Below are 27,343 nucleotides of genomic sequence, written 5' to 3' on the forward strand. Positions count from 1 at the left end.
CATTTATTGAGCTAATGTTGTCTCGGTCTGTGATTGTTTGACAGGACCGTGAGGTCAGTAGTGTGATTGATAAATGTTTTCAATTTTGACGCAGGAAACCTCAGCGTTGCTGATGACGTGGCAGTGTTTTCTTACTGTGCCCAAGAATGGAAAGGAGAAACTGTGCAGGCGAAACGGATGAGAAAGGTAAAGTGGCTTCTTGTGCTTTGACAGTTAATTAACTAGTAGGGTTTCCTTTGTGCTTCCCTATAAATTAACTTGGAATTGTTGATGCCTTACTTCTAACACTGCACCACATAGCCTGAGTACTCCAGTTGACTTGAATAGCAATCCTCTTTAGCGGAACGGAGAGGGCATGTTCAGTGAATTTAAAATTATTTGTTGCGAATGATCTCACACAGAGCTGGTCTATTGAGGTTGCATCATACAGGAATAGGTTTCTTCCTGAATATTGATGGGGAGTATAATTTACGGTTTCAACACGAATTATACAAATGTAATTAAAGGGGAAGTGTCCAAGATGGCAACCTTGTCAGACGGTACCTCATTGGGCTCCCAACTCTGAACCCTTATCCTGGCCTGGTGGTGGGTAATGGAGAGACTTTTACCCCGAAAAGTTGAACAGGAAAGGGGTCAGCATCACGGGGCAGCAGAGGTCGCTACCGAGACTTGTGCAGGCAAAGCCAGTGACTGCCAGTGAGGATCGGGAGGCACCATTACGGAGCGAGCAGTCGAGCGCACTGAGGAGAAGGCAGCGACTCCAGCAACCCGAATACGGTCTGGAGGGAGGGATTAGTGGTTGGGCAGCAAGGAGGACCGCTGGAGGAGCAGCGCAGTCATGGGCAGAGCATACCTGTGCTAGCGTAGACAGGAACCAGGGAGCCCCAGAAGATCTGCAGCAGAGCTACAGGAGGAGAGTGCGACTGGAGCGCAACAGAAGTAGACTTTGAAGAAGCCCTGAGGACACTGAAAGCAGACATCACAGCAATGGTGAAGGAGATAGCTAGTGTAGTAATGAGGGACACTTCTCTACGTGGCACAAGTAACTTTATTATCATGAAACCCAGCGCCCCGTCCGCATCCGCTCTGCATACATTCAGCCAACCTCACCAGCCTCTGTAACGCTCTCTCCGCACCACGAGCCCTCACCATTCAAACACAAACATTCTGGCAGGTGGATGCAGGTTGATTACATAATAAAGCATAGACAGAACATCCCCCTTCTTCAAATAGAGAAAGAAACAATCTGTAAAAAAAACAATGTTACAGTATAATCGAAACAAAATAATAAAGGAACAATGTATAATTTAAAACATTAATCAAGATTTTGATTGTAGATTAGTTCATTATGTAGTCTTTTGACCACACCGGAGGTCTCTTGACCCTACTTCCTTGTAAGAAAGAACCATGTGGAGACATATGTGCACTCTCATGGTCTTCACTCTCCTCCTGTGTGTAAAATTACTAAAATGTTGTGCTTCCCTTTGTTCATCCACCACATTTTCTTATTCACTCACAACATCACTCACATTCCCCTCCCTTAAATCCATTTAAACATCTTCATCAAACAGTTCAACAGCTCTCCTTCTCCTCCTTTCCGTTACTCTATCCACTGTACCATCACCTGACCATCTCCATATGCTGAGTCGATCTATATTCCAAACAGTACCATCCTGAAGTCTGACTGCATGTCCAAACATCTCTTTAACTTTTACCGGGTCAGAATATTTGGATTCTCCCTTCCTTAACACACGCCCTTTCCTTATTCTTACTAAATCACCTGGGACCATCTTTAACCTGTTTTCTTGGAATTGTGTATCATTCTTCCTATGACATTTCCTAACCCCTCTATAGTTAACCCAACTAGGGTTTAATATTGTGTTAGGAACTCTGCCCCTCATTAACTCGAAAGGGGATTTGCGTGACTCTCTTCTGATTGAAACTCTACTACTTCAAACTCTATCTCTAAGAGCATCTTCTACAGACATGTTGTTGCGCATGGCCAATTCTATAGTTTCTACAACAACTCTATCACACCTTTCAACCATCCCATTGGTCTGGGGATGATACAAAAATGAAAAGTTCTATTCAATTCCTAAATGTTTTGCAAAATTCATCATTTCTTTGCTTCACTTGGGAAAACCTTCCTGAAAATTTGTAGTAGACCTTTTAGTACCTCTGCAGTATCAATTTTATCCACCAATTTTACCTCCATCCACTTGGAATAGTAATCCACCAGCACAATTACAAATTTCTTCCCTTGCATGAAACCCCTCTATGGTCCTACTATATCAATACCTAACTTCTCCAACGGGCACTCCACATTAGGTATCTTGATGGACACACTCTTGCAACTCTTGTCGCATTTTTGGCATGGCCAACATTCTCTCACAAATCTCTCAACTGCTAAATCTGCTCCTGGCCACCAATATTTGGTTCTAACATTAACCTTGGTACCTGAAATGCCAGGATGCCATTGATGCGCTTTTTCAAATAATTCTATCCGCAAAGTTTGGGGAGGAAGTAGTTTGTCTCTCCTTAGTAATAATTCATCATCTACTGAGTACTCGTCCCTCACTTCCCAAATTTGTAAACATTCTTCATCTAGCTTTTTCCTTTCCGGCCATGCCGACCTGGTATAATCAATGACTTTTGACAAAACCTGATCTTTCTTCAGTTCTTCTAACCATTCCTCTCTAGAGGTCACTTCAAATACAGTAGCTACTACCTCCATTTCCTCATTAGTCTCCCTATCAGAATCTATCAAAGGTAACCTTGATAAAAAAATCTGCCACTACATTCCTTTTCCCTGGAACATATCTCACCATGAAATTGTAATCCTGTAACCTAAGACTTAGTTTGGTCAATCTTGGAGATGCCTTGCACATGCCCTTGACTGATAAAACCTCTACTAATGGTTTATGATCAGTTTGTACCACAAATTTTGTTCACCACAAATATTTTCTAAAATATCCAATCACCCATACGCAGGCTAGCAGTTCCCTTTCTATGACTGAATATCTACTCTCTGTATCTGTGATTGCACGAGATGCATGACTTATAATTTTTTCTTGTCCTAACTCTGAAATTTGGGATAATGCAGCACCTAACCCAGTTCCACTGGCATCTACTGTGAGCTTAGTTCGCCTGCCAAAAACAAAACCTCCTAATTCCGCTGTCTCACTGATACTTTTCTTGATGAAATTAGCTGCATTTTTGCATTGTTCATCCCATATAAATTTTACATATTTTTTCATCAACCTTCTTAATGGTTCATTTATACTAGCAAAATTTAGCATGAACCTATTGTAATACTCGCATAATCCTAAAAATGATCTCAACTCATCCTTGTTGATTGGGTCAGGAGATTCTCTAATTGCTTTCATAGCCTTCACTTTGGGTTTGTACCCCTTTCCATTCACCAAATGTCCCAAATATTCAACTTCACCAACTTTAAACTTGAATTTTTGTTTCTCAACAGTCAAACCCTTTTCATTCAATCTATCTAGTACATCATTCAATCTACTATCATGTTCCACAGCGTCTTTCCCAAAAACAATGATATCATCTCTATATACCAATGTTCCCTTCGGTCCCTTCAATGTGTGCACCATAGTTCCCTGAAAAACAGCTGCCGCAGACGATAATCCAAAAAGCATCCGTTCATAGTGATATAATCCAAAATGCTTGATGAAAGCTGTGATGTCTCTGCAATCCTCTGTCAGTGCAATCTGATGGTAGACATTCGATAGATCTAATGTGGTAAATGTATCTGCACCTCCAATGCAATTTAACATTTCAGAAATTATGGGCAAAGGGTACATGTCTACAATGATGTTCTTATTCTTATCTCTTAAATCCACACATATTCTCAATGTGCCATTCTTCCTCAAGGCCACTTCTATAGGGTTTATCCATTGTGATGCTTCAATTTTCTCTATGATATCTTCACCTTCAAGTCTTTGCAATTCTTGTTCTACTTTGTTGATTAAGGCAATCGGTATAGGCCTGGCTTTCTTGTGGACCCAGGGACGTCATTTAGGGGTCGCCAGAGATCGCAAGAGCGACCGCTGCCGATTGGCCAGCGACCTCTGTCAATCTCTTGCAACCTCTGGCATCCGTCCAATCGGAGGAGGGGGTGTGGCCACAGGGATATTCATTCCGTGCTGCGTGTTGCTCGTCCTCGATTTTGCACGTGGTTTCTGTTTTAGAAGACATGCGCAGCAGTGCTCTGAGCTCTTCCTGAATCCTGTGTCCAAGACCCGGTGAGTACGTCTCAGGTCAGGGTGGGCTGGCTGTGTGTAAGTCGGGGCGGGTGTGTGCGTGGGGTTGGTTGCTGCAGCGTGTGTTTGTGCACAGCCCTCGCCAGCAGCGATGGTGCTGCTGCCGCAGGCCCAGGCTGACTGAGGTCGGGTGTGTGTGCTTCGCACACCATGACACACACACCAGTGGCACCAACGGTCCGGAATTCTCTTGCGGCCCTACGGTGGCCGCGGCACTGCCGCAGGCCCAGGCACTTTCCCGATCCCTCATCTCCTCACAAAGTCAGATGCTACTTTGCTGCGGTTTCGTGACCAGTGTTGGTCTGTTGGATGGTGCAGTGAGCCAAGTCGGTGCTTTGCATAACTTTGGTGAAAGTTTAGGGCGTTTGCAGGCGTAAATTCCTTTTCAGAGTAGGTTTACTGAGAAAGAAATGCAAATTCTCTAGTGAAAATAATACTCTGTATATTTAAACTCTATTTTGTCTGCAAAAATGAGTCAGTGCTATATTAAGTAAAAAAAACGACATTTAGAATTCTGTATGAACTGTTTAAAGTACCCTGGCAGGCTGAAGCATGCGTGCGGCATCGGTACACTAACCAGCTAAGCGTTCCTTCACCGCGAGAAGAATTGTGTTTGTTCTGCCAAAACGTTTCAAGTTTCACTAGAAGGGGTTGTTTTTCACTGTGTCGTTTCCTGGAAAGTATTTTGTGTTGACGTCTTTAAGTTAGACTGACCTAATGTGTTAAGAGATTGTATTTTGCTATTCAATTTTAATTGAGAACATTGATTCATCATGTGCCAATAACATTGCATTGCTATTAATTTGTTTACATTTTAAAAGGCGTTTACATTATTTTCACACAGAAATATTGAATCCATATTCTGTGTGTTAACTGCAAAAGTAATCCTTTTTGAAAAAACACACTGCTGTGTACTGCTACACATTATAGGCAAAGCGGCACATTTGCATTCATTTTAAAATCTATTGAGCGCCCTGTGTGTATGTTTGTGTATACACATTTCGCTTCTCATGTTTCCGTTTACAATATCATCAGGTTTTTGAAAACCGTTAAAATGTGTACATTGCATTCCGCAAGACATACTCTTAGTCCGGTGTCTTTAAAAGAAGCAAAAAGAGGTGGCGGTCTCTGTAAATTTTATTTTTGAAAAAGTACAGTTCTCTGCAACTTTATTACCAATCCTGATCAAACACTGACTTCGAGGTACTTGAAGGCTGGTTCTGTTGCCCCCGTCATGGAGTGGGGATGGCGCTGCTGGGCTGGGTTCACCTGCTGCTGCCCCGTCCGGTCTGTTCGTTCTCCTCACCCAGCACTGCCTAACGCAGGGACCATGCCAGGGATCTCTGCAGCCCGAAACCGGAGCATTGCTTCAGGGCTCTGGCCGCGCCTCGGCTGCACGACGCTGCCGTCCACTGATTAGCTACGTACTAATCCTTCATTATCAGTACGGGGCTAATGTGGAGAAACCAGAAAAAAAGGTACTGTAGAAGGCTGAAAGAGTGGACTCTCTGTAGGGCCGGCCCTCATCATTTGGGCATTTTGTTTTCTATGTCCTTAAGCAGCAGCTGCGCTCCTCCTGTACCCCTCCATGTCTATTGCTGGTGCATATAAGACTTCACATCCATGCACTGGGAAACACCAGGACTGACTGGAGTTTTCCATTTCACACAAGACAACTTAATGCTGGCTATGTTACTATGTCCGGCAGTACTTAAGATTAAAGGGGAAGAATCAACCAGGCACTCCCGGCAGAATTAATTGGCTTTCTTGCCTCAATCCTGCTCTGCTCTCTCCTACTGCCTCAAGGCTTTTAGCCTCTCCTGCTGTTAAGCACCTGTGCTACCAGACCACCTTTCTGGAAGTCCCACCATGTCCATTTCTTTTAGTGCTCAGGTGGGGCAAGATGGTCATTGTTGTTAATAAGCTCCTGTGCAATCTCGGGAAAGTCCCAACCTGACCATTGCTCTGCCCCTTATGCACAGTATGACGATCATCTATTATGAAGAACCTGCTTGATCCCATATGCTAAAGTAAGGATTGAACTACTCTTGCTCTAAGACTTGAGATTTTCTAAAGCAGCATCTCTCACCTGCTAGTGCACCCATCCAATGCTCTACCCCAGAATGTGATTTCGCTCTGTAGTCCTGTTGAAAGTACAGGGCAGATCCACATAAAGAGGGGATTTGGGTTCATACACTTCCCATGCCAACATGGACCTTGACACACTGCTACATATGATGATCCATTCTTGTGTGAAATGTCACAATGCAGTGATATCGTAGCCATATTTTGACTGGTGGATAAAGCTTTATGATGCCACTTCCGGTGATGTCACACGGGGCACAGTCAAATAACATCACGTCCTGTGATGTCACATCGGGCGTGGCCAAATGACAGCACTTCCTGTGATGTCACTCTAGGGGGTGTGTCATTGGGATGTCACTTCCGCTACCCCCGGCGTTTTGGTGAAATGACGTCCCTGTGTGGGCCACTGGTATTGCATCTCTTTTTATTTTATTCTGTGCATAGAATTGTTGAGAAATCCCAATTTTGTTTGCAATACATCTCCCGGGACGTTATCACTTGCTTTTATCTGTTCATTGTTGATTTTCACTAGTAGATTAGGCTCCTCTTTGCATGGGTCTAGCCTGATTTGCAGTGCTGCTTGATTTCTCCATCCAATTACGTTTACTCCTTTCTCTGCTACATACTTTTATTTGATCCTGGCAACCTTTGAACTGCACGATAGTGGTGAACCATCCCGTTATCTGGATTGTAGACCCTTCATATCCTCCTCGATTTTTTGTGTCTGGGGCTTTAAAGGTACGCTTTAAGCCTTCACTCATTAATCTTTGCCAAGTTTCTTTAGTGATGATAGTGTACGGTGAACAACTGTCCACCTTGACCATTACTTTCCAATTATCTAGGATAATTTTACAATGTGGGCACTTTAGCTCTTCCCCACGAGGTTCACAAATCACTATAACTCTTTCCTCATCTGAGACTTCTTCTTCTTGTACTATTGATATTCTTTTCTTACGTCTACACATGACTGCAAAACGTCCTTTAACTCCACAATTTCTGAATTTCTGCCAATCGCTGGACAATTTCTGGAGTTTGAGTAGTGTCCCAACCCACCACAGTTGAAACATCTTTCCCCGTCTTTGGATTGTGATGAGTACATCCTTGAGTCACCCATGGTTTCTTGCAATTTCCTCTGGTTTCTTTATGTTCATGTTCTGAACTCCAACTCTTGGTTCTGTTGAACTTGTTTGCGCACTCATCCATTTTCGCTTTAACGCACACTGCATTTACTAGTCCTTGTTCTTCTGTTTCTATTGGCTGCTTAATGTTGTTTTGTGTGGCATTCTGGGAGGCTTCTAACTTCTTAGCCTTCATTTTTTTTAACCTTCATTTTTTTTTTAACACAAATGACCGTGTTCCACTCCTTTTGCTATTGCCAACATCTTGTGTAATGATGGATTTCCCACCATCCATAATCTATCTTGGAATAATTGATCTCTGGCATGGATTATGATCTGATCTCTTATCAGTTCTTTGAGGGTAATACCATTCCAAAAACAACATGTTCTGGATAATGTTTTTAAAGCTGATACATACTGCTCAATACTCAAATGCTCCTTTTGTGCTCTGGTATAGAAGTGGTACCTGTTGATGGCTACATTGATTTCTGGTGTGTAATACTTATCCAATTGCCTTAACGCCTTTTCGTGTTCATCACTGTCTCCTGCTTCATCAATACTTCCTTTGCCCCTCTAAACCTAAAGCATGTAGTAACAGTAGTTTTTTCTTTTGAGGTGTTAGTCCCTCTTGTTCCAAACGTTTGCTGGTGGTGGTTGTATGCTTATCCCTTGCATTGTTTATTCTCCTGTAAAAGATATGGTATTGTTATGTCTGTAACCAATCTCTCCTTGTATCTTGGTTGTCTTATACTCCTTATCCACTTCTGTGTTCATGTGTGAGAAAGAAAAATAAAAACGTTTTTTTTCTTTTTCTTTTACTTTTACTGTGACGAGTGGGAGGAGGATCGTATAGTTCGTCGCCCGACTTCCTGATTTCAACATGTAATCATGTGATATATTGTATTTCTAGTCTATTCCTATGTCCTTTCCTCTAATGCTTGTTCATTTAATTAGGCGTGACATGACGTTGCCGATTGCTAGACCCCCTCCCCTCTCACTAGTATGTTTATGTTTGCGGTACGATTCCGAAAAAGTCCTGGAACAATTTAACCCGCTGCTATGTCCGCACAGAGAAACAACAACAGCGTCCCTCCGGAGCTCCTGCTCTCTCTCTCCCTGTGTGGTTGCTGGCATTGGGTATCCTCGTCGCCAGAATGTAGTAATGAGGGACACTTCTCTACGTGGCACAGGTAACTTTATTATCATGAAACCCGGCGCCCCACCTGCATCCGCTCCGCATACATTCAGCCAGCCTCTGTAACGCTCTCTCCACACTACGAGCCCTCACCATTCAAACACAAGCATTCTGGCATGCGGATGCAGGGTGATTACATAATAAAGCATAGACACCACATTGAGTATACAACAACTAGCTTGGGAGCAGACATCACAGCGACAGTGAAAGAGGAGGAGGTTGCTAGCTTGAGAGGAGACCTGTCGGCAGCCATCGCCGAAAATAAGAGGGAAATTGAGCACCTAGGGTCCAGGCTACCCGAAGAAGAAATTAACAATATGAGTCAAAATGTGCCCTCTGCATCCAAAACGGCTGATAATCTAGTTTGGAAGGTCAAATGTCTTGAGGAAAGACAAGAGGGTCTAGAAAAGATTCCAAAGGGACAGCATAAGGCTCAGAACCCTGAAAGATGAGGCGGAGGGCAACCATATGGAGGCTACCATCATGGAACTGTGTGAGCAATGCATTGGCCATGAGACGGCTAATCACGTCAAGGCAAACAGAGCACAGCGGGTGGGGCAGTGCAGCATGGAACCTGGCTCAAGACCGCCCAACATCCTTGACAAATTGCACTATTACAAAAATTAAGCAAACATTATGGCAGCAGCCAGGAAGTTGAAGAACATTCAATTCAGCTTGACCTGTCACAAAGCACAATGGGGAAAAGGCTGGCTTTTAAACCAGTCAAAGCATGCTGATAAGGAGGAATTTGAAATATTGATGACTATTCCGCACTAAGCCCCAGGTTACAATGAATAGCAAGGAGAAATGTATCGAATCAGTAGCAGATGGGAGTAGACTCTGTGGCCTTGACCTGGAAGGTCCGAGCTCCCAGAAGGAGAGACCTGACACCAGAGAAAGAAGGGAGGAAGCCAAGTGAATGGAGGCCGCAGAGAGATCAAAGAAATTGGTAAACAATAAGAGTAATGGAACTTAAAACATAAGTCACAAAACTGAGGACTATTACCCCGATTTGGGACAGGAAGCTCTCTAATGGGTTGGAGATATACATTTTACAAGGAGGCCCGCTATTGGCCTGGGTGAGGGAAGGAGCCTGAGGTTGAGAAACATGCTATTTTCCTGGAGTGCATCTCTAGAAAACACCACATGGGTAAACTGATCATCACAGGCAGGCACAGAAAGAGGTTGGGACATTGATGGAAATGTTACGCTGATTATCACCGGTGCTAGACACCCATAGAGCGAAAGGTGGGTATAGGGTACAATCCACAATGTTACAAGTCTGTTCATCGAACTTAAGGATGCAAATGTACCTGTCAAGCACTTAGGAGTGATACGGGAACTCAAACGTAATACAGCCAATTTTGTATGCCTACAAGACGCACACTTGCAGAGATTGGATATAGGGAGAATGCTGTGCCAGGAATATCCTACACAGATGCATGCAACAATAATTGCAAAGAGGGTTGGGACAGCCGTCTTTACTCAGAAGGGATCATCTTTAACATTGAGGATACCAAGAAATCATATGTTATGATAAAAGGTGAAAGCCACAAACTGAAGCTAACAATAGTATTGATTAATGCACCTAACCAGGGACAAGATGCATGCATGAAATCTATTCTAGAAGTGGCATATCATTCTAGGGAAGTGGAAAAGATTCTGGCTGGAGATTTAAACTTGGTTATGGAACAAAGGAAGATGGGTTGGTACAGAATACCACCAGTGGGTATGGCAAGACCGCAAAATTGTTGAGTATGAAAATATCAGAGGAAGGCCTAATCGATGCATGGAGATTCCATCATTCCAATAGAATAGATTAGTCATTGTCCTCATTTGTTCACAGATGATGCATTGGTCATATCCTGATCCCGACAGGGATAGCCAAGCTTCTCTGAGAGGCAGCAATGGGATCAGCAGTGCTCTCGAACCATGCCATGATGAGCATTAACTGGGGAAGGGATATTGGAAGTAAGAAGAAAGGCTGATGGATGCTAAAGGATTATGTGATCAAAGATATGGCAGGCAGGGAGCACTGTAGGAAAGAAGGATAGCTCGAGCGACGCATTTGTCTTGGAAGCAAAGAAACGCAGCACAACATATGTTTGAATCGCAATCCTGCACTTAGAAATCACTCGTTGGTATTAAGTTTGTTATAAATAAACAGTTAAATAAATATTGAAACATTTTTGTAGAGTCATGAAGGGTTGGAAAAGATGAATGGAAAGACTTGGGACAGTCTTGAGGAACATATGGGTTAGGTTAATGGAGTTAGCCAGGGAGATGAAGGCAGGATGCGAGCAACAGCTATGGTTGGAAATGGCTAAACTAGAACTTGCACATAAACAAGCTAAACCACTGCACAACATGAAAGAGCTGACAGCTCTAAAAGGCCAACCGTTGATATATCAAAAGAGATTAAGGGCAATATATTAAGCTCAGCCAATTCTGGTATGAGCAAGGGAATAGATCAGTCGCAGCAAGACAGCTTAATCCCGAGGAAGATAAGTGTCATCACAATCACAACATTAAGTACATCACAACATTAAGAAGAAGGGAGGGATGGCACACTTGTGACTGATAATCCAAAATCTCTATGAGCGGGCCAAAGACAACTATTTAGATTCATGAACTGCTCCATGGGTAACGGTGGAACAGGCGTTGGATTGTTAGATCACCCCAGTATATGAGAATTAAACCCAACAAGAGCCCAGGCCAGGCCCTGACGGGTGCACAGCCTCTTTCTTTCTACAAAATATACACATATCGTCGCTGTTGACCACGTACCTCGCCAAGTTGGACAACTAAATGGAAGCAAATCACTGCATCAATGGAAACATCGAACATGACATGGAGTCAATGGGGCTTTGTCTGAGAATGTTGCCATTCAGAGGGGTACTAAGCAGGGCTGCCCCCTTTCAACCTTACTATTTGCTCTGGTCATGGAGGTATTTGCGCAGGAATCCAAAGAGATTAGAAGAGTTAAAGGGGCAGGGGCACAATACAAGCTATGCCTATTTGCTGACAATGGCCCTCATTACAAGTCAGGCGGTGGACCATGGTGCTGTTAGCACCATGGTCCATGCCGGATTCCGCCATGGCGGATTACCGCCCCATTCCAAGGTGAGTGGGGCGGTAATTCCCCATTCACCATTTGCCCTTCCCCATTCCCATTTTTGCCCCATAGGGCATAATGGTGATGGGGAAGGCGGTAATTTACGGCACCGTAAATTACGGTGCCGTAATTAGCACCAAGGTCGCTTAGCGCCTTGGACTTTAACGCCTGCAAAAAGCAGGGGTTAAAGTATGAATTGGGCGTTAAGGGTTAAACCCTTAACGCCTGACTTGTAATGAGGGCCAATATCTTGTTCCTGGTCACGGAACCAGAGAAGTCCCTACCAGGACTGATGCGAGAGATTGAACAATATTTGATGGTCTTGGGCTTTCAGGTAAACAATCAGAAATTATTATTTTTTTAAAAGCCTTTATTTAACATGCTTGACTTTACAGCACGGAGCAACGTTCGTATCCAAACATATCAATGACATTTGACATTGGTTATACAAAACACACGAAGTGGCAGCACAGGGCCTCAAGAAGGGAAACAATACATATATTGAATCGGTGGGTGGGGAGAGCCAGACAGCATATGAATCCGAAAGTCTTAATCTATCAGTGCCAAGGGAGATGGTGAGTGAATTAAAAAAGGTCAACACCTTTCAAGTGGGTGACAAAATCTATAAAGTATTTAGGAGTTCAGATAACCCCCCAAAAAGGCAACCTTTATAAGGCCAATTATCCTAAATTGTTTGCACAGATCAGGATGGATCTAGCAAGACGGGAGGGGCTTTTTCTCACATTGCTAGGAAGAATAGATGATGTAAAAATGCATATTCTACCTGGATTACCATATCGTTTTCAATCCGCTCCCCAGTCCAATAATAAGAACGAAGTTGAAGAGAACCCAAAATGAGATTATGCCATTCATCTGGAAAGCGGATAAATCTAGAGTGTCGAGGTAGGTCTTATTTCAACCCATGGAGAAGAGAAGGGTAGGATGCCATAATCTATGGCAATACTTGCAGGCAGCGCAATTGAGAGTTCTGGCTGAATGGAACAACAGAGATGCCCCCAAACAGTGGGTCGTGATGGAGCAGTCAGTCGTCAGAGAAAGGGCATGTAAACAACCATAGCATCCCATGGTCTCCAGGCCAGTTTCACTCAAAGCCAAACAGGCTAATAGTAACACGCTCACATTTTGGGATGAAGTCAATGGAAAGCACAGCTTGACAGCATTTCCCATAGCTGCAGCCCAGGGTGAGAAGGCTAGTCAAAGGCGGGATAAAGTAAATTAACACCCATAAGCACCTAGCCTCAACCTAAGAGGATTCCTGCCTCACAAACCAATACAAACATTATGTTAAAGGCTCTCGACGATTTCGGAACCTCGAGGAAGGCAAGCCTGGGGCTCGTGCTCACAAGGATCCCTGGTTAAAATGCCATCATCAGTTAAATGTGCACATATTTCCTCCCAGATTTCCCATCTATAGAATCTGGCCATTCATGGCTGTTCGTGGCTCAGGAGAGTGAATAGAGGGGCTTTGCACCCTTTGTTTTCCTGGGCAAGGTTTCTGCATGCCTTGGCTTACCATGACACTGTGGAAAGCTCAGACGTCTGACCACGAGTGAGCCATAGACAGGATTGGTGTTCTTAAGCGCTTTGCGCACAACTACGGTTTTGATAAACATGCAATAAATAAATTAGGAAAATGAAACATTTGAGTTTTTTTATCGCTTTTCAGGGAGCTGTTGGAAAATTGGCATATTCTGATTTCTTTCATACAACCCCTCCCAAATGTTGTTGGGAACCGTAGGGAAGTAAGTATAAGGGCTTGGTCACCTATTTTTTCTTGGGCATGGCTTCAACATGCAGTGAGTAAATTCCAGATATACCCGCTGGTGCACCCAACACCTCTTCTCCAGCTATCTCTCTTTTCTGCTCTGCGCCCCGTTGAATACAGTTGAATCCCACAATACATTCAGTCCATTTGTACACATTTATTTATTTTAAATTTGTAAAATAGTTCTACCATTTCCTTTGCATGCGTTCCTGAGCACCCTATTGATCCCTGGCCCTCGTCCCAACTGTCTAGCCTACTTTGCTCCTCCATAGCACAATTGAATGTTCTATCATACTCCTCCTTTGCCTCTCTGACAAGCAAAAGCGCTTTAACGCTATGAACGATGGCAGTAGGCACTAAACAAATGCAAGATAACATAACATAGATGGCACTACACGCTAGAGGTGTTAAACAAATGGGACCCAAAATATTCACATAGTTGCTGGAAGGAATGTGGCTAATCAGGGACAATGCTATGCTACATATATAGTGGGAGTGGCCGCAACAACGACATTTCGGGCTGGAAACAAAAAGAAATGATTAGCAGGGTATTAGAGAAACTGGTCCCAGGAGCCCCTCCAGCCATACTACTGGGGGGTGAGGGAAGGAGTACTGAAAGGAGAATCTTAACTCTTGCTAATGCCTGGCTAAATGGTGTTTTGCCAGGAACTGGAAACATCATGCGGCTCCATGAGATAAACAATGGTTCCAGCGGATATGGGAGATGATGAGTGTAGAAAGGATGACGGTGGTACTAAACAACATTTTATATGCATTTCGAAAGGTATGGGCCCCATTTCTACAATATGCAGGCAAGGACTACTCACATTTGTACATAACCAAAATGGTTAACATATTAGGCATTTCACCCACTACGGACAGAATTAAGCCCTCAAAGACATTGTGAGACAAGCGGATATGAAGACCTGCAGGTGGGGGGTTTAAAATGGAAATGAGATTACCAGTACTGTGGGTAGGTAAATCCAGATTGTGAGGTGTGGTTATTCCAGATTATGGAGTCCCATTTGGGAGGAAAGCAGACTCCAATCAAATTTATATGGTTGATACAGGTCTGTAATATAATGGCAGTGGCATAGTTCCTCAATGACCTACACATATAATGCTCTTTTGGTATCTGGCTGCTTCTTCTATGCTCCCCTGCTACCCAAAACTAGAACCTATTTAGGGGTTTGATTTTGTTTTTATGTACTTGCTTTTTTAAAAGGAGAATAACATCTAATGTCAGCACGGCCTCTAACACACAGCAGTATTTTTTTTTCCCCCTCAACCCCGCCGCTCACCCAGCAGTACTGATGCGAGAATGAATAGTTGACTTACTTTTCTACAAATTCTCTTTTTATCCCTGATAATGGAGATGGTGAATTAGCTTATAGAGTGTTTCATTGTTGACGTTGAGGCTATTTGTGTCTACTTTTTTCCTTCCTTTAGACATTTGGCACTTGCTTATCCACATGGGTGTGAAGTACAGACATCAACATGCCTATTGATGGATGGCACACCAGATGCCCTAGGTTTATGCGGTCCATCCATTACTTATCTTGGCATGTGATCTGCAGGTCAGCTTATCCAAAAGGCTCTCTTCTTGCACTGTTAGACCCATGTTTATGTCATGGTACCTTTGTGTCTTATACAAATCCTAGTAAGTTGTAGATCCAGTGGTCTATGTCAATTTAACGAAAACAATTACTTGATGTACATTACTTAAAAATTTTGCTTCTATTTTCTTTCCGGGGGTTTCCCCTCATGTCAGACCAGATCCAGTACTGCTGATATGGAATCTGACTCACGACTGACTTTGGACCGAGTGCTTTTTTATGTGAGCAATGATCCCATATGAAGGTTTGTTGGCAGCTTCAGAGTTGCCAGCTATGGCAGTGTTTTCTGGTGGAGTATTTGGTTCTGCAGGTGTCCTTGCTTGACCTTCAACATCCTGTGGGGTGTAGTCCTACAAATTGTGGTCTTGTGAGGTGAATATGGCCATGTTCAGCAGTTGCCAGCCTTTTCCTTTGCTCTGCAGAGGATTATACACTCAGTCTTTTGAAATGCACTGAGTAACTTGTAACTAAGTCTTGATGATTGTAGACAGGGACACAGGTTCCTCAATGAAGTGTGCCAGTAAGTGGGGTTGCTTCAAATTGTGCCTTCTTTTTGCTTGCCAGTGTCTGTTCTTGATAAGAACGGCGTCTCCTACCTTGATATCTTGGATCCTCATATTTAAATTTCGATGAAGTCGGCGTACCTCTATGTGTTGGCTATTTATCTTCATGGGAATCCATGAAGAGTGTGCTGGAATGGTTGTCTTGATTGGGCTCCGCTTTGATAAATGTGATGGGTGCCCACCCAGTGGATGAGTGTAGGGTGGTGCGATAGTTGAGAAGGAATCAATACACTTCATTCTCGAGATCAGTGTTTTCTGTGGCAATCTGAATCAACTTGTTTAATGTTGACATAAACCATCCAGCATCACCATCGTCCTGAAGCCAAAATGGATTGGTCCGCTGTTTTGTTTCTAGGCACTTGATGCATTCATGGATTTAACATGCTGTTTATAGTACATGTGGGATTCCCTGAGTGGCAAGCACTTTTTGGAGTTTCGGAAGGACAGGTTCTGTTGCCTTCAGGTGTACTTGACTTCAAGATGGTGTGAGAAGTCATTATATGGCAGTATAGACTGACAAAAGGGTCGTTATCGTGGGATAATGACCCGCCACCGAGTTATGCTCCGAGGCCATAATAATAAGTGTATAAAGTAAATAGACAAACTGAGTTGGTAAATTAAATGTCATTTTTTCTGTGGTATTTAAATAACATGGTTGACTTCATAAGTGAAGCATTTTAATTGCAACTTTTACTGGAACAGGTTTAACCTGGGCATGCATTAGGTGTAATGTAAAAGTAAACGGTTTCGCTATAAGAAATTGAAATCATTTTCCAATGTTTTCTCTTTCCCTTTTGTGTGTTGAAAAACATGTTACAGCAAAAAAAAGCTCCTGCCAGAGATGATTTTTTTTGCTGAAACAAACACTTGCATGGAAATTGCATTGTTGCTTCCCTGTCTGCTTCTGTAGACAGAATGTTCAGAATGCATTCAATGCCACTAGTTATTGACTGCACGTCCCCCTCATTTACTGCCTCCTGCCCACTCACTCCAGCGGAATGGATCCATTGATTTGCCGCCCCACCCATGCCATTGGTCCCTTGTACACTTACCATGTGGAAGCCTAGACTATAGTCACACTTCCTTCACAAGAAATTAAAAACTAGCCTACACACCCTCCAGGTCACTACCAGGCCTGTTGCCGCACAGATACTCAACACTTTCTGTGTGCCCCCTCTCCCTACCGAGAACAAAACATCAGCTATCACCTCCTTCTCACGACTACAGCTGCCTCCCCCAGACAAACCAGCTACCCCAGACATCAAAGGTGCCCTTATTAATGCTTGATTTCTAGTAGCCCACGCCCTTGGCATTGCTGACTTCGTCACATCCAACCAACTAGACTTTGTTGCCATATCCGAAACCTGGTTATGCCCAGCTGCAGGACCCTCTCTAGCGCTAGCCCTCCCTGACAACTATACGATTAGAGCAGACAGAGCCACTGGCAAAGGGGGCGGCGTCGCCTTCATATCCAAAACCCATCTTTGCCTCAGAGTTCTCGAGCACTCCCCTACCATCAGCCAAGCTCCTCTCAGTCAAACTTCCACTCACCGCCACCCCAACTGTACTTATGCATCTCATCTATTGGCCTCCTGGCCCTATCTCATCCTTGGAGGAAGACATCTCACTCCTGTTGACATAAAATACTAAACCTGCCTCTCAGATCACCCTGCTAGGAGATCTGAACTTAGGCCTTCATGACCCCAAAGATTTGAATGCCACAACCTTGGAAAACACTATTTCACAACTAGGCTTCAAACTACGCATCAAGGAACCCACCCGTATTAGAGGTAGAAAACTGGATTTGTTGGTAGAACTCAATTGTTCCACCACCATACTTAACAATGAACCATGTGCATGGTCCGACCACCACTGTATCACCTTTTCCTTACAAGAGAAAGCCTTCCTCAACACTGGCGCAATTGTCGCTCCTCCTTCTTTGTCCAGGTACAAGTGTAATGTAACCTTTGATTACCTACGGCCCCTTCTACAATCCATTGCCCATTTACCCCACTACGCTGACAAGGACCCTGCCTCGCTAATAGAAATATATAATAACACCTTGGAACGAGCAATAAACAAAATCGCTCCACTAAACTTAGAAAGGCTAAACCTACAATCCATCTAAACAAATGGTTTACAGCTGACCTAAAACTGTTCCGTAATGAAAAAAGACTGGCTGAAACTATCTGGAGAAAGACTCCCTCTACCCCCAACAATGAGAAATTCTCCTTGGCCGCTACAACCTACAATGCAGCCATTCTCAGCACCAAAAGAGACATATATAATGATAGAATTCAGAACGCTAAATCAAGCACAAAGGAACTCTTCACCATACTCGGGGAACTAGAGTCTCCTGTTCTTCCTGTCGAAATCTGCTTGAAAGACGCTGCCTGGAGTGCAAACATTCAGAAGACCCTTTCAGACAAAATAGCCTTATTACAAGCAGAAATTGAAGGAAAAAAAACGATCTATTAGTTCCAACAACCTCAAAACTCCAGAGATCCATCGACCACTATGCACCCCCTTCTACTTCTCTCCAGTATCCATCAAAGTAGTAGAAAACATCATCCTAGTGATCAAACCCTCTAATTGCCAGGGATATATATGCCCAGCCCCTATCATCAAGGATGGAGCAAGAGAATTGGCACCGTTCATAACAGCCTTGATTAACTCCACCTTCAAAATCTGCTCAGTCCCTGACAACCTAAAAGAAGCTTGGGTCATGCCGCTTCTTAAAAGACCCAACCTAGATACCAACATTCCTGACCAATTATAGGCCTACAACAACGGTACCTGTTCTCTTAAAAATGTTAGCTCGTGCTGCCTATCTCCAAATACAAAAACACTTGCAAGATAGCGATCTACTAGGCCTTCGTAGTCCGGCTACAGACCAAAACACAGTACTGAAACCGCTCTCTTAGATTTAAAAATCCAGATGGATGAAACCAAAGACAAGGGCAAATTGGCCATCCTCCTTCTATTGGACCTCTGAGCAGCATTCAATCTTATTGACCATAAAATCCTGACCAAACATCTAACCTCAGCTGCAGCCTTCTCACCGAATGCACAGGTCCTGTTATACTTTTAATAATCTTGGAGTTCCGTGATCTCTTCTCTGAAACCCTTACGCTGACCTTTGTAAATCGTCTCACTTGACCTATATCACACAGCACCCTAAAGGGACCATGCAAGGTGGTATGTGGTGCTCTAGAAAACTACACCAAACAAATCAATAACAAAATAACCAGTACCTTGTGAAATGTAGGGGTACTCAGCACATCCTCACTTCAGTAATTAGTCTGTCGTGCTTGTTTTGGATCCAGATTCTACATTCATCAGTTTCAAATTAGAATGGCCCGATAGTGAAGCATTAACATAGCATGGCTATTACTAAGGACCCATACCTATACGACAGCAGAAAAACCTGTTCTTGCGCTTGAAAGGCAAATGTAAGTCTTAATCAACCTTTTGCTAAGCACCCTAGAACGTGCCTGCTGTATAATGCTCACTAAACAGCACAGGCTATGTTGTATTATTATTATTATTAGTAGTAGTATAGAAATTGTTATTATTATTATTATTAAATGTAAGATACTGGTTGACTCTGGAGGAGCAGCTTATGTAATTGTTAGTGTAGTATGTGACAGGGTCAACACTCTGCCTTTGTCACTTAGGGATAGGGGCCCCTCTTTGCTCAGAGTTGAAAGCCTACAAGGGTTAACTCCAGAGCTTGTGCTTCCCCAGAAGCGGGGTGTGGGAGTTGAGAGGACCCCATTTGCTGAAACTAGCCTTTTGTGCCTGGTTAAATGACAGAGGTGCCACTTTCTAACACCCCATGCCTGCACAGCCCCATTCTGGCCAGTATCTTTCTCTTTTTCTCCTAGATCTAGCTAATGCATCACCCATGACAACATAACCACCACCACCAGACTGCCCTAAGATGTGGATGCCAGACAACAGAGCACCAGAAGAATTAGAGAATGGTACATGAGCTAGAGAGCCAGTGCAAAGCAAGGCAGTTTTGTCAGACTGTGCATTAAAAGAGCATGTTAACCACGCACCACACTGATGTCAGCTGGGCGCATAGCACCCTGTGATACCTGTCCGCCTCAGGACATTTTACTCACCAGTATACCAGCTATGGTGCGGTATCCTCAGCAAACCCGGCATCTTCCCGCTGGGAAATCCTCACTTGAACCGGGACATTAACTGTGGAGGGCCACCATGATGGGAGACCGGAAGGCCACCTTTTGAAGGCTTTGATGTTTGTAAAACCCTCTGAGGAAAGAGTTACCAATTATTGGCCTGGAAACCAGCAGGGGAAGCTAGCCAATGGAGGATGAACAGGGAGGATAAAAGAGAAGACAGGAAACAGGAAAGTGAGGGTTATTCGGGTGTAGGTATGGGAGGAGCAAGAGGACCAAGAAACCAGGTGAAGGAAGGATGGAGCAGAGGAGGGTGGAGGTGACTTATTGAAGGAGTGGGCAAGGTGAGGTATTGGTTGGTGGGAGAGAGTGGCACTGAAGATTGCGTGTATGAGTGAGTGTGATGAGAGGGAGAGTAGGGAGTGAAAGAAAGGATTACTGAGTAAGTGAAAGGAGGGTGTCTGAGGGAGAAGGTGTGAGTGGAGTGAATAGGATAGTGGCGCATTAACAGTTGAGTGGATAGAGGAGTAGTAGTAATATTAGTAGAGTGCAGAGGGGAGTAGTAGTAGGGTGTATAGGGGAGTAGTGGTAGAGTGGATGGGGGTGTAGTGATAGAGTGGCGATAGAGTGGAGAGTGGAGGAGTAGTAGAGTGGAGAAGGGAGTAGTGGTAGAGTGCAGAGGGGATAAGTATAAAGGAGTTAGCGCTGAGGTGTAGTGAAGGTAGTTGAGCTAGAGAGAGCACTATTAATAGTGAAAGGTGGAGGCAGTAACTAGAGAGAGGAACATCATAGGAACAGAGGAGGAAGTTTCTGGGAGAGAGAGGGGAGACGGTAGAGAGAGTGGGACTAAGAAGAGCCGGAGGAGATAAGGGAAAGTGACAGCTATATATACAGAGAGAAATAGTCGGGTGCATAAGGATAAAACAGAGTAGGGCCAGAGTATCTGAAAGGCACCAAAAATCCAATCTACGGGGTTCTTAGAGCATGGACGATCTAAACTATTCCCTAAGGGAAATTTAGACATATAAATTGTTTGCCTTTAGGCCATCACCATTATTTAGACAAGCTTAAGACAGTAGGGGTTAGCGATCTCTTGCAACCAACCTGGGCTTGAGGAACACCTGTGTTTTGGAGGGACTGCTCATTCCTAGATTAAATCGAGAGGGGTGGCCCTTAAACAGCCCCTTGACTACAAAACAAATAAAGGCCCTTAAACTGTCTTCGTGAGTTGGTCTGTTCTTGGGGCAATCTTTGACAGGTCTGCCTGGGTAGTCAAGGATTGCTTAAGCTTCTCCCCTTCTGATAGGCGAGTGCTCTAATTCGCTACCCGAGCTCGACAAGATAGCAAGGCCGCTATAAAGTCTGCATTGTATTGGTTAAGATTATGGCATTCTTCCTCCCTCGAAAAATGTAGGAATGAATTGATTTATATAATGAGCTTGGAAGAGGGAAAGAGTCTGTTGTGGATTGCCCATGTTAAAAAGAAGCTTTATGAGATGGAGAAGCAAGATCTCTGGTTACACCCTGAGAATATCACTAAGCCCCTGACCAACAAATTTAAGAAAGAGGCTTTGGCATCTTATATAAGAAGAGGAATGGTCCAGGCAAGTGAGAAGCTAAAACTGGGTGCTGATTACCATTGGATGAAGCAGGATTTGGGCTATGCAGTCTATCTTGATCAATTGCAAACCTCTTTTGCCCAAGTTCTTTTTGTCTTGTCATCCATTTTAGGGTGGGAAGCGTTCAGCTAGCCTCCTTTACAAAATGTTGGTGTACCAGTTACTTATACAAATGTCCTCTCTGCAGCATTGATGAGGATACTGAGATATATTTCCTTTCTTTGTTTCTGCAGCTCAGTTCGCTGAGGTGTATTTACTTAAGGCCATTTCTTAGAGTATTAGGGACTCGCTCTGCCCTTGAAGCCCTGGAACTCTGCAAATGGACAGATGATATGTATAAGGTTCCATTGAGCATGATTGATGAGAGCTAAATCCAGGAGGGAACTGTGCCTTTGATTTAAAGGATTGAATGTACCTGTTCGGTGATTGTTCATTTAGGACCTCAGGTATTTTTGGTTGTATGATATGTTTTATGCTACAGGTTATGAGGGTTCTCTCCCCTATAAAGGGTAATTGTAGTAGGTTACATTTTTTACTTCTGGGTTCGGTTAGCACACTGTATACAATGCTTACTGATGGGGTTGCAAGTACCCTCCTGTTCCCCCCAACATTTGGTAGTGTTTAGTTCTATTTATGAGCAAACAGTTTCATGCAATGTAATCAATAATCCGATGAACAAATCGTGTAACAAATTCCAATTCTGGTAGAATATAGAGATGAGGCTCATGTCCATGATGGGATAACCCTTTCCAAATGATTTTGCTCATTCATGAGCTGGATCAGTGTAGTGGATCACCGGGAAAGGTATTTCACACACACTGCTTCCACATATGTAATGGACAGTAAGACACAGATGACAGTAACACACTGTTTCTGTCAACGGTCTGATGCGCCGTTTAGATTAGGTAGTTTCCTTGATTTTCAGTCTTCTTTCCTGAGATTTTGCCAGCAATATCTGTCCACTCTTAGCCACGGTATCCCCGCCGTCATTACTTCATGGCTCGCTAGATAGAGAATCGCATATCTTTTCCCTCACCTGACTTATAGCTGAAACTTGGGAAAGTGCCTTTGGGTTTCGTGGTCTTCTCTTTGTTACATCCCAAAACCTTTTCTAACAATCCTATTTCCATCTCAAATCAAGGAGTGGCAAAGGCAGAGGTTTTGGCTTTGCTGAATGGAATTCATAACTTTGGCCGTGCAGGCCTCCTCACAGCTCTAAGCCAGGGAGACTGGGGAGGTCCATCTGTAGGGCAAACGGATAACCAACACAGGAAAGTAATGAAGTTTGCCTACACGCCCCTTGCCCTGCTTGCCTCCTCAGTTTTCATGCCTTTCAGTGTGCGCTGTATGTTGCATGCTACATCCCCTATAAATATAGCAGTAAAATTGGCTTTGTCTGAACCCCCAATGAGCCAGAATTAATGGTGTTGTTAAAGCGCCAACTGTGAGCAAAAACGATTTAGCTTAAAGTATAAGCAAAAATGAATGCTGGCACAAAAGCAACACCTGTATGTCAAAACTGTGTACGGTCAGTGCTAAGATGATGCCCATGAACTAAAACGAATTGTCAGGATGCTTGCACCTCCTGAGGCAGTAGCAGAACTCTTCTCGGGCAATGACCTACTTTTATCTCTAGGAGACCGTAACTATTTGTGGAGGGTTGCCATCGGGCAATGGTGTAGAAGCATTCGCTTTTTTGTTATCTTTTTATATAAAGCTGAATGTATGTAAGTGTGTATGTTTGTCCAGCTATACAAATCCACACCATTTAACCCACGTCTACCAAATTTTGCATGGATTCCTCTTATGTCTGGGGCAAGATCGTAGTCTATGTTTGGATGCAAAAAATGCACTCCATAGATACCCTCATTTACTGATGCTCACCCCAATTGACTACAGTAGCTACTAGAAGGAGGCACAATTTGGAAAAGTGTCTGAAGCAAAATGTTCAATGTGTTGGTTATTCCTTTGAAATGTATTACTACTGTTTACAGTTTGCAAGTATGTATTAAAGCTTTTTTAAAGGGAATGAAAACAAATTCAAATGATTTATCACGTGTTGGGAAGGCGGCAGCACCCCCCCCCAACCCCCGGGCGCTTTAAAATAAGGCGAGATGTATTTGAGGCACTGTGATGAGCAAGGAGGGAGGGGGGACAGTGAAAGGGACGCCTTCCCGTCCAGCAGGACCCTATGCTAATATAATACATTTTAGTGTATTCATATGGTGTGGCCCGAGGTGCGGGCGGTCTCGCTATTCCATGTAGATATTTATAAACCTAGGTAGTAGAGAAGGTGTGCGCGGTAAATGCGGCAGTACATGCATTAGGCGCAAATTCACGAGGGTACAGAAATCTCCAGTCAAGGCCGAGCTCCTATGAGGACAGTTCGCACCTCCACCCACCGCACTGGTTATTCATTGTTCTTGAAAATGTAACAAGGATGTGTCTTTCGCCCAAGAGGAATGTGCCCTACAAGGCCGAGATCAGAGACTGGCGCCTAGTGTGCATGTTATCTCACTTTGGCCATAGCATTTCCTGGCCCATTCCCGACTAAGCACGAGTTATAGCCCATATAACTGACTGAACTCTAAGCTCCCCGAATTCCATGACACCAGGTGCCCTCTGACCACCAACCCCAAAGTAACAAGTCTTGAAATGTTCAAAGAAGATGGACTGGGTGTGTCATTGAAGCGACAATCATGTGATTTGTATTGCAAGGGGCTGGGATGGCGTGGAGGGAGTGAGTGAAATTAACAAGTTTCTTACCCCTGGTAACATTCTTTCGACTGGATGTTCCTCCAATGTACCCCTCATCTTTGATATTCAATGTACATCTTTAGCTGTTTCAGAAATATTTTTTCAGCAGAGGGCGCTGTGCGTCGATGCAGTCAACTTGATGTCCCTCGAGGGCCTCTGTCTCAAGGATGATGTCATTGAAGGTATATATAGCATGCGCAGCTCCCGTTGGCTTCAGTTCATTTTTTTCTTTCAGTAGAACTACCCGCATAAACACAGGTTTGGCCATACTAAGCTTTGAAGGTGCGAAAGCTGTAGTAGCATGGGATTTTCTATTGTGTGGTAGGCTGGGAGGGCGATGAGGAATACGTGGGAGGAACATCCAGTCGAAAGAACATTACCTGGGGTAAGTAACTTGTTCTTCGAATGGATTGTATCCTCCCACATATTCCTCATCTTTGATAGACTCCCAAAGCATTGTTTGTTTTGGTGGAGAGAGTAAGAATTGTATCAATGTTTTCCACAAACCGAATGGAGGACAGCTTTTCCAAAGCTTCGATCCTGACTGAGGGAAGAATCGAGGCAGTAATGCTTCATGAACGTGTGTATTGATGACCATGTAGCTGCCTCAAAAATAATTTTAATAGGAACACCTGTTTGCAGGGCCGAAGAGGTAGCCATGCCCCTGGCGGAATGGGCCCTCAAGCCTTCTGGAGGATCTTTGCACGCCAGCCTGTAGCATTCTGAAATTGCCAGAATGATCCATCTTGATAAGGTCTGCTTTGTTACAGCCTCACCCAGTCTGTGACCTGTATAACCTATAAAAAGTTGATCATCCAGACTAAGTTTGGACAATCTAGAAATGTAGAAGCTTAGAGCTCTACGTGGATCTAATCTGTGCAACCTCTCTTCCTCCTTGCTAGGATGAGGTGGAGGATAGAAAGTGGGTAGCACTGTAGGACAATCTTTTGTCCTACATGAAAGTCTGAAAATGATGTTAGGCAAAAATGAAGGTTTAACCCTCCAGGTGACTTTGTCCTTGTGGAATACTGCAAAGGGTTGTTTAGGTGATAGTGCCTGCAACTCACGCACTCTAGGGGCTCAAGTTAGTGCTACCAACAAAATGGCTTTGAAGGTTAGTAACCTTAATGGACATGAATGTAAAGGTTCAAATGGTGCACACATCAGAAATGTTAACACCAAATTTAGGTCCCAAATGGAAACCTGAAAAGGAGATGGAGGGAACAGATTGTGAGTCCCTTCAGAAATTGTATCACCAGTGGTATTTTAAAATATGAAATTTCTTCAGATGAGCGCTTAAAGATGGATAGCGCCCCCAAATACCCTTTAATTGTTCCAACCTGGAGCCCCAGATTGGCAAGATACAGTAGAAAAGATAACGCCTTTGGTGTCTTGCATAGTAAATGGTCTGCATTTTTGTCCCTGCACCAGCTGCAGAATGTGTTCCAATGGCAGCGGTACAAGGATTTTGTTGCTGGCATTCTTGCTGAAAGCAAAATCTCCATTACGTTATCCAGGAATTTGCAATCCTTGTATCTCAGCCTCTCAGAAACCATGCATGAAGGCTGAGTGTCTTGACCTCTGGAACCCGGCCCTCCTATTGCGAGAGAAGGTCCTCTCTTTGTGGAAGACGTATTGGAGGGCAAATGCACATCCACGTCCTCCTGTCCCAATCCGGGACAATTAGGATCATGTGTTTCCCGAACTTTCTCAAACTCCTGATCACGTGAGGAATGATGGAAACTGGAGGAAACACGTACAGAGGTGGAAACTCCCAGTCCACTACGAACGCGTCTCCTAGAGCTCCCATTGGGGGAAATTCCCTGGAGCAGTACAGTTCGCACTTCCAGTTGACATTAGTCACGAAAAGGGAGACTGTGCTCTGCCTGCTGACAGAGTCTGCTGCCGTGTTCTCCGCGGCCAGGTGAACTACCGACAGGGAAATTCCTTATTGTATTGCCCAGAATCAGAGCTGCATTGCCTCTCTGCACAGTGGTAGTGACCCTACACCTCTCTTGTTGAGGTAGTACATGGCCAGTGTGTTGTCCGTCATTATCAGGACATTTTTTCCCCGTACAGAGGGCAGAAAGGCCTTCAGCACAAGTCTGATTGCCCTCAGCTCCAAAAGATTGATGTGTAGTTAGGAATCCGATGGAGACCAACGGCCGCTGATTGTCAGATCGTTGGTGTGGGCTCCCCACCCCGTGAGTGAGGCGTCTGTCACTACTGTTATCTCTGGCCATGGTTGCCAAAAAGGTTCTTCCTTCATAATATTGTCCTTGCAGGTCCACCACAGAAGATGTCAACTCCTGGACCCTCTCGCTCTTCAAAACCCCCTTCCTCCTCACCTGTGTCTTCTGTGGAGGATTTCTTTCTTCTTTCCTTCTTCTTGGGAGTTTGTTTCCTTGAGAAGAGGAATGGTCGTCCCCAAAAAGAAGCCACCCTGGGACCCTAAGAAGACCGGGTAACAGGGGACCCCCTTCCGGGATACGCCGGTAGAGAGGAAAAAAGCAGTGCTAAAAAAATCTCTCTGAGTGTTGAATGGCCGGTACAAAGGAATGATGTCTTGCTTCTTCTGAAGAGTCGGAATGTTCGTCAGGTAAGCAGAACAGGCGATTGAAGGCTTCCCAGAATCGGGTGAAAGCTACTCCGAGACGTGGAGCAGGAGGATTATCCACTGTAAGTAGCAGACTCCAGGGAGCAGAGTGGAAGCTCAACAAGACTCCGCCACCAGGAGAGCAAAAGAGGAAAAAACTTGAGGTAAGGGGGAAAACAAGAACTACAGAGGAATCCCAGGACAGCGGTAAGTGGAAGGGAGCCGGAAAGAATGCAGAATATAACCGAAAGAGAAAGAGAGAAAGCGGGAAGAGAGAGAGAGAGAAAAAGAGAGAGACGAGGAAAAAGGCAGCGCCGCTCATGCCGCGATAACGAAAACTAAGCGGTGGGCGAACGGCGGGAAGAAATCAGCAGGAAAGAAGAAGCAACGGGAAGGGCAAGAAGGAAAGGGAAAGCAGGCAGAACCACAGAGAAAACTCCTTGGCAAAAATGCTAAAAGGGA

The 27,343-nt window shown here is 44.1% G+C and overlaps 1 protein-coding gene across 4 annotated transcripts in view; it reads left to right on the forward strand.

Annotated features, from left to right (window-relative positions):
- OTULINL (OTU deubiquitinase with linear linkage specificity like) overlaps positions 1–27,343 on the forward strand; it is a 652,262-nt gene that overhangs the window by 387,259 nt on the left and 237,660 nt on the right. For all 4 annotated transcript variants that reach the window (XM_069620439.1, XM_069620440.1, XM_069620437.1 and 1 more), the window contains one exon: positions 95–186. In XM_069620439.1, coding sequence (XP_069476540.1) covers positions 95–186 — 92 coding nt within the window. The remainder of the gene's footprint in view (positions 1–94; positions 187–27,343) is intronic.

This window comes from Ambystoma mexicanum, chromosome 5q (assembly GCF_040938575.1).
Source record: "Ambystoma mexicanum isolate Mex_15411 chromosome 5q, UKY_AmexF1_1, whole genome shotgun sequence".
NCBI lineage: Eukaryota > Metazoa > Chordata > Amphibia > Caudata > Ambystomatidae > Ambystoma > Ambystoma mexicanum.